Source organism: Propithecus coquereli, unplaced genomic scaffold, assembly GCF_000956105.1.
Source record: "Propithecus coquereli isolate 6110/MARCELLA unplaced genomic scaffold, Pcoq_1.0 Scaffold809, whole genome shotgun sequence".
In the NCBI taxonomy this organism is placed as follows: Eukaryota; Metazoa; Chordata; class Mammalia; order Primates; family Indriidae; genus Propithecus; species Propithecus coquereli.
In genome coordinates, this window is record NW_012154274.1 from 86105 (window position 1) to 93811 (window position 7707).

At 37.1% G+C, this 7707-nt stretch overlaps 1 protein-coding gene across 1 annotated transcript in view; it reads left to right on the plus strand.

The window, feature by feature from the left end:
- The window catches only part of SPEF2 (sperm flagellar 2), a 209458-nt gene that overhangs the window by 35354 nt on the left and 166397 nt on the right, over positions 1-7707 (plus strand). Inside the window, exon 8 of the mRNA XM_012663396.1 lies at positions 5203-5390. Coding sequence (XP_012518850.1) covers positions 5203-5390 — 188 coding nt within the window. The remainder of the gene's footprint in view (positions 1-5202; positions 5391-7707) is intronic.

Consider the following 7707-nt stretch of genomic DNA (forward strand, 5'->3'; position numbering starts at 1 on the left):
TCTACATTTGCTTAAAGGGATACATAACTCATGTGAGTGGCATTTTAGATAGCCTGTCTTTACTATCATAAAATAGTCATAAGACAAGGCTGGGCTGAAGAGAAAACCTTATAGAAAACAGGAAAGCTATGCTTTATTTATCAGCTTTATAGCTTCTACTGTGTTATCTGATGGAAATACAATATATAATAGTTTTTTCCAAAATTGTACAATTTTTAGAAATATCATTTGGAAAGTACCATAATTTCCAGAGTCAGGAAAACAGTACTTTTGCCTTTTCAGAACAGGAGTAGCCTAAACAGTGGGGAGCAGTGGCCACACCCCTGAATTTGAACTGAATGAATGCCGATCTCAAGTGTCTTTTTTGGCCTCAAGAGCTGAATTATCTGGGTGATTGTTTCGTCCCTCTTCTTTGGCAATAGACTTGAATGGATTGAGTGGCATTTACTTTAGAAATAATATGTGTAGCTATTAATATGTTTCTGAGTGCCTATTTGGAAGCCCAATTAATTAAGCACGGAAAGCAAAGCTTTTTTAGCTGGACTGGTCTCGTGGTGCTGAGCAGGTTCATCTGTCCTTTCTTTACCTGGGCTTGAACTGACTTCAGAGGATTGGGACACTCAGGCCCACTCAAGCCTCAGAGATTTATGTTGTGAGATTCTGAAGCAACTGAAAAAATGATGTTCCTTCCTCTCACATGATTACCTTTTCCCACGGCTAAGGCATCTGCTTCCTTGGCACCCCTCTCAAAGATGGCTAGATTTGACGGTTTTCATTTACATGTTGAATTTATCAACTCCTCCACCAATGGTGGCTGGTGTATAATCATATTTATATTGTTTATTTTAACAGTGTTGATTTTCTATTCCATGGTCACTTTCTACTGAGCACTGCTGTGGAAAACACTCTCCTGGTTTTCCCTCTACTCCTTTGGCTTCTCCTTCTCAGCCTTCTCAGCAGGCTCATTCTCCTCTGGTATCAGACAAATATTGTCAGAGTTCCTCGAAGCTTAGTCCTAGGCTTGCTTCTTTTCTCCTCCATGTTATTTCCTCAGACAACCATACCACAACCATGGCTTAATTGCTGCAATAGACAGATGATTCATGCACTTGTGCCTGTGCCCTCTGAGGTTTAGGTCCACAGGCTTAACTGCTTCCTTGACATCTCTAGTCATGTATCTCAGAGGCACTTCTAATTCAACATGTTCAAAGCCAAAGGTATGACCTTTTTCACTAAACTGGTCTTTTTCAAGGTTTTTTATCTCAACAAATAGCATCGTTATTTATCCAATTGTACAAGTCCAAAAACTCGGAACCCACTTGAAATTTGTTTTATCCCCACTCCCCCATGTCCTAAGTCCTATCAATTTCATGCACTAAATTTCTCTTCAGTTTGTTCACTTTTCTCCATGTCTATACTAACACCCCTGGTCTCTACTACATACTACAACTGCAGTGGTCTCCTTCATGCATTTTTAGGGGATATTATTTGGCAACTACAAAACTGGAGGGTGTAAGAACATAGCATTATTTATATTCTTTAGATCAACCTCAATTACACTCTGTGAATTCACTTTTGCCCACAGAGATGCATGATGCCTTATTTTACAAGGACCAAGTCATCTGGGAAACATTACAGGCATCAGGCACAAGGCCACTGCCATTGAGACCCCAGCTTCCATAGCCCACATGCTCCCATAGCAGCACAGGAACTTTTGGGGAGGCTGATCCAGCCTTTGTTTGTCCCCCCACATGATCCCCTCTGAGGCTTTGTTGCTCCCCAGGAGTTGCCAGGGAATAGGATGCATATCTCTTCCTCTTTCTCTTTGCCCTCAAAACCTTCCCCTCTCTCCTCACTTAGAAACCTAGATTATATAGCCTTTGAATTTAGTCTTTTACTAAAGTCAGGAAAATCCTCCCATAGTTTCTGCTTTTTGTCCTGCAGAAATTCCCTAAAGCAGAAGTTAAAAAGATATCTCTACCTGCTTGAAATGAAGAAAGAGGAAAAATAGAAATAGCATAAAATTGCCTACACTACTTTCTCCTCTGTTCCAATTCCAATCCATTCTCCATTTTGCAACCAGAGGAATCTTTTTGGCTCTCAGATTTGAACCCTGCCCTCATACTTAAAATTCTATCATAGCATCCCATCAACCAGATCCCTGCTCAGACCTGCTCCCCTTTATCCCCTGAGCTCTGGCCATGTTGGTCTGTTCTTAGATCATTGAGCAAGTTGTTTCTTCTACCTTTCCCCCTTTTACCATGTACCTTCCCCACTTAATACTCATCTTTCAGGGCTCTGTGCACATGCTGCTTCTTGTGTAGGTCAGGCCCCCTCTTGTGTAACTTCATACCCCACGGTCTTTCCCTAGTGATACTTGTCATGGTGCGTAGTTATACAATTATTTGTGTGGCTCTTTGACTGACTAACCCACTGGCATGTAAGCTAAATGAAAGCAGGACCATGTTTGCCTTTGCTCGTGACTTTCCCCAGGGTGAAAAAGAGAGAGAGAAAGGAAGAGAATGGAGGAGAGAAAAAGGGAAGAGAGAACTTTGTGTTTTTCACCTTCAGAAGATTTTTTTGTTTGTTCTTATTTTGTTTTTATATTAAATTTGCTAATCTCTTCCTTTCCTGAGTTGAAATTTCTTGCCACCTTCTATTATTATTAATAATAATTAATTACGATAATATTTAACATTTTTGAGCATTTACTTTGAGCCAAGCATTGTGCTATGCTCATTACATGCATATATAATGTAATTCTTTCAACAACCATAAGTGGATACTATTCTTATCTGCATCTTGCACACAAGGAAATTGAAGATTAGGAGGTTCAAAGTAACACAGCTTGTCAGTGGTACAGCAGGAAGCAAAGCCAGCTCTTTCAGACTCCAGAGTCCAAGCTCATAACCACTGAGATTTACCACCTCCCACAGACTTCCTTTTTCCTTTCCTTCTTTCTCTCTTTAGGGCTGCAATGCACTTTTCCGTGATGAGACAGGAAATTGTGGTGGGCTTAGCAGCGGGTTGATAGTAGAAGTTAAAAGAAGAAGAAGACTAGATAGCTGGATGGAAGGCAAGAACAGAAACAGAAAGGGAAGTAGGAATGGAGGGAGGAAGAAAAGAAGGTAGAAAAATATGGAAGGAGGGAGGGAGAAAAGGAGGCAGAAAAGCAATGGCAGCAACCAAGGTTGAAAGCTGTTCTATTGCTGATAGGGAAATTCTACTCTTCCCTTCAAGGTTTTGGTTCCATCACATCCTAAATATTTTCAGATGTTTCAGAGACACTCTGTAGAAACCAACCTCTTGACACATTTCAGTGTCACTCTCTCCATAAATTGTCATCTAATATGCCTATTCTCTTAAATTGCCCTTGCCTCTGAACTCTTCATGATTCATGATGGATGTCATAAAGCTTTGTACTTAAATTGTATTCTTTCTCCATGAAAACAGGGTGTACAGAACACTACAACAATAACAAATTCTGCTGTCATTCCTGAATCTGTCAAATGGACAGAACTAGCCTTAGAGATTATCCAGCCCAACTCCTTTCCCCAAAAAATAAAATAAACACACAAAACAGCAATGGCAAAATGACGGACCTTATGTAGTAATCCATTGTCGTGTATCTTCTTATTTCTTTATACATCATGACAAGAAATATTTGCTCTGACGAGATGGTTTGGTTAATTTTGGGGGTATGCTAAGTATTATTACTAACCCCATTTTGAGAAAATGCAGGCATAAGGAGGCCAAATGACTTGCCTAAGGTCTCACAGCTAGAACTTGAATTTTGTGCACAAGCTAGGGCTTGAATTCAACCAAAGCTCCTCCGAAGCCCAAGTTTACTTCCATTTTTATAATCACTTGGTTAAGTTACAGGAATGAAATTTTCTTTCTGGAGCAGGTTAGCACATGATTGAATTTCTCAAGAAGCTGGCATAGCTATTCGAAAAGCAACCTTTGGTTGTTTGAATCCCACTAATTGAGTATTGTGCTACTCTGAGCTTGGCTGGGCTGAGTTTGACTTTGGCATTTTATGTGAAGAAAGGATTCCCTAAACAAAATAATAATACATCAAGTAGAGGGTGATGAAAAACTATTTAAGTATTTCATTATGTTTTACAGAAACACATGTTTCTACAAATAAATGTTACGAATTTATTAAGGGTGTAACTGCAGAGGGTTTTGTAGTTGTCTTAATACAGTTAACATTTGCTGGCAAATATGACATATTCTCAAGCCAGTATAATCAGAGAATTTCCAAAGTATTTTCTAAGTATAAATCAATTTCATAGAACTTTCCCACTGAAAGGCAAAGGGCAGTGGCCCTACCAAATGTGTCCAAGTTGAGACTACTGAGGTGGGAGTGAGGGGTCAGCTATGCTTAGGATCTGGGAAAGACTTGACTGTTTCTCTATAAGCCCTGACTATTTGCAACTTGTGAAGTTTTTAAAGGCTTACTATCCAATTTATCATTAATCTACATTGGGCTTTCCCTGATTAGACCAGTTTTCACTGTACTATGTTTTGTTGATAAGGTAAGCTAAAGGTGGAATATTTCCAGTATTGTTCCAATATTGTCTTTGCCATCATACTCAGTACTTAGCATATTAAAGCAAAAGTTTTCATTCATGATTAATTTTCCTGGTTGTTTCAAGGTGGGCAGATTTATGCAAACCTACCCCCAAAGTCTGAGGAAAGGCCAAAGAAAGAGGCTGACAAATCCAGTTTCTCAGAGAGAAACATTTAATAGGGAATTACAGGCAGAAGCCATGTCTCTGGCGGTGGAGAGATAAGACAAGGTGGTAGATCCTTGTGCCATACCTCCCAGACCCAGGGCTTATATATCATAGGGAAGAAATGGGTAGGACAATTGAAGTCTGAAGTCATCCCCCTCAGGGAGAGGCAAGAGTGCTATGTCAATATGCCTAAGGGTAGGATTTATGGGCAGGATTGTTCTAATCTAAGGGCAGGATTTACAGTAAAGTAGAAATCTTAGAGGCATTCCCAGAATAGGGGTTAATCAGAAATCAGCATGGCAGATGAGCATCCAAGATGGAGTTACTTTAGCCTCCACACTGGCATAAAAGGAGGTTTTATTCTATTTAAATATTTTTTAACTATTGAAATGATGGCATTATATTCATTTGAATCATTGCACAATTATAGTGACTTAAAAATATGTTGTTGCCTTCTTAGGCTTTGGCAAAACAAGCTAAGATTGATTTTGAAGAACAAATTCTCAGAGAGAAGAAAGTTCATGAACAGATTGCTATGGAAAGAGCTCAAGCTCTTTATAAAAAGCATTATTCAATATGTGGAGAGATTTTGGATCAAATACTTGATTTGTCCACTAAAGTGGCAGACTATCGAATGTTGACAAATAAGTAAGTATTGTTTTTATATTATTAATATAGTAGAGACACCAAAGAGAGTGAAAAAGGATAATATTGTAAAGCAGATACTAGGTTGATAAGTAAAGAGAGACAAAAATGTTTCATGAAAATAAGACTAAGAAGGGGTTTCCAAGAGACCTTGATTTACCCATTGACTAGGGTTATTTAAGGTGTATTTATATATTTTTACATTTAAAAATTGTATCTAAATATTCTATAATTTGTAAATACAACTATGATAATTTATTTGAAACACTTGGAACTTTATATAAGACTTGAATTATTCAAAGATTATTTTATTACTTGTTAAATCTATTTCTTTTCATTATACCTTGTTTCTAAAAGGAATCGACATATTTGTAAGGAAATATTTAAAAATACCAAAAAAGAAAATGCCAAAATAATAACAAAGGAAAATCCAAATTAAAGCAGGGAGTTAAGAACAAAGGATAAATTGAAAGACAGTTATATAGGCAGCAGTAGATTTGTCAGTAACTGCAACTGAGCTGCAAATTTGATCTGAGCTTCCTAGAAGCCGAAGCAAAAAAAGAAACAATCTGTTGCATGCTTTTCATTTTATGTTCTAGTTCTCAACAGAATACAAAATTTTCTTAGCACTCAGTTAAGAAAAATAGTTTTCTAATGTGATCTCACCTAACATACACTGAGTAGTCCAATGGACCTAGAGGAGAATGTCTTACAGCAAGGTCTTTTCAGCGAATGTAACATCTGGATTCAAAGACTTATTTCTTGTGTTGTCCTTTGCTGAAAACTAAAGGTTTAAGACACTACAGTATATCTCAGGGAAAGTACCTCCACAAATAGAAGGATAAGGCAATCCAGTTAAATTTGTATACCTCTCCAGTTACTCAGGTTGAAATCTTCTTAAGAATTCACAATGAAAGGAATGAAAGCCAGATTACCTGCAGGGTCAGAAAAAAAGAGGGAAAGCATCCCATTACACCTATACCTGATAAAGGCTTTCTCTACATCTCTATCCCCTACAGCCATATGTCTGGCCCACTATCATATAAAAATCTAACAAATGAAATAACACAATGATGAGGACTTTTGAAGATAAAACTAATAAGGTACAAGATTGAGAAAAAAAGAAATAAATAACACTAAGAAGTAAAAGTAATTAAAGAGGAATGTTTAAAAATACTTTTCAGATTGATATTAATTCAAAAGTTCAGAAATTATAAGAACAAAATTATAAGGAAACTAAACTAACATTGAGATGACACAGATGTTGGAATTGTCTGATAAAGATTTTAAGGCACCTATGACAAAAATGTTTCAAAGAAAAATTACAAACATCCTTGGAAAAAATGAAGAAAATCTTATCAAAATTTAGTCACAGCAAAGAAATACAATATCAATGAGAATCAAGTGGAAATGTTAGAACTGAAAAATATAATCAAAATTAAAAGGTCAGTGGTTGAGCTCAGCAGCAGAATGAAGGGGACAGAGGAAAGGATCAGTGAACTAGAAAATAAAGCAATAGAAATTACCCTGTCTGGACAACATATAGAAAATAGACTGAAAAAAATTAACGGAGCTTCAAAGACCAGTCATTCATGTCATTGGAGTCCCAAAAGTAGAGAAGAAGGTGGGGCTGAAAAAGTACTCAGAGAAATAATGGCTGAAAATTTCCCAAATTTGCCAAGCAATATAATTCTATAAATTCAAAAATCTCAGCAAATCCTGAACAAGATAAGCCCAGAAAAATTCATGTAAAGATACATTATAATAAAATTTCTGAAAACTAATGAAAGAAAACAACATCTTGAAAGCACCCAGAGAACTACAGCTATAGCAGTTTACCTATAGGGGAAAAGTAATTGAGATGACAGAGGATTTCTCACCAGAAACCATGGAGAACAAAAGGAAGTGGCATAATATTTTTCAAATACTGAAAGAAATAAACTCTCAACACAGAATCCTACACAAGGTGAAAATGTCCTTCAGGACTGAAGAGGAAATCTAATGTTGTTAGATGATGATAATTAAGAAAATTTGTTGCCAACATACCTACCCTAAAAAGAATGGCTAAAGGGAAGTTCTCTAAACAGAAAGAAATGATTTTAAGAAAAGGAACCTCAGAGGAGGGGTGTGGAACAAGATGACTGAATAGAAACCTCCAGAGATCATCCCTCTGTGTGAACACCAAGTCAACGACTATCCATGCAAGCAAGCACTTTCAAAGAAAGGAACCTTGGAATATCAGAAAAGAAGAAAGAACATGATAAGCAAAAATATGAGTAAGTACAATAGGATTTCCTTCTTTTCTTGTGAAAGCAATTTG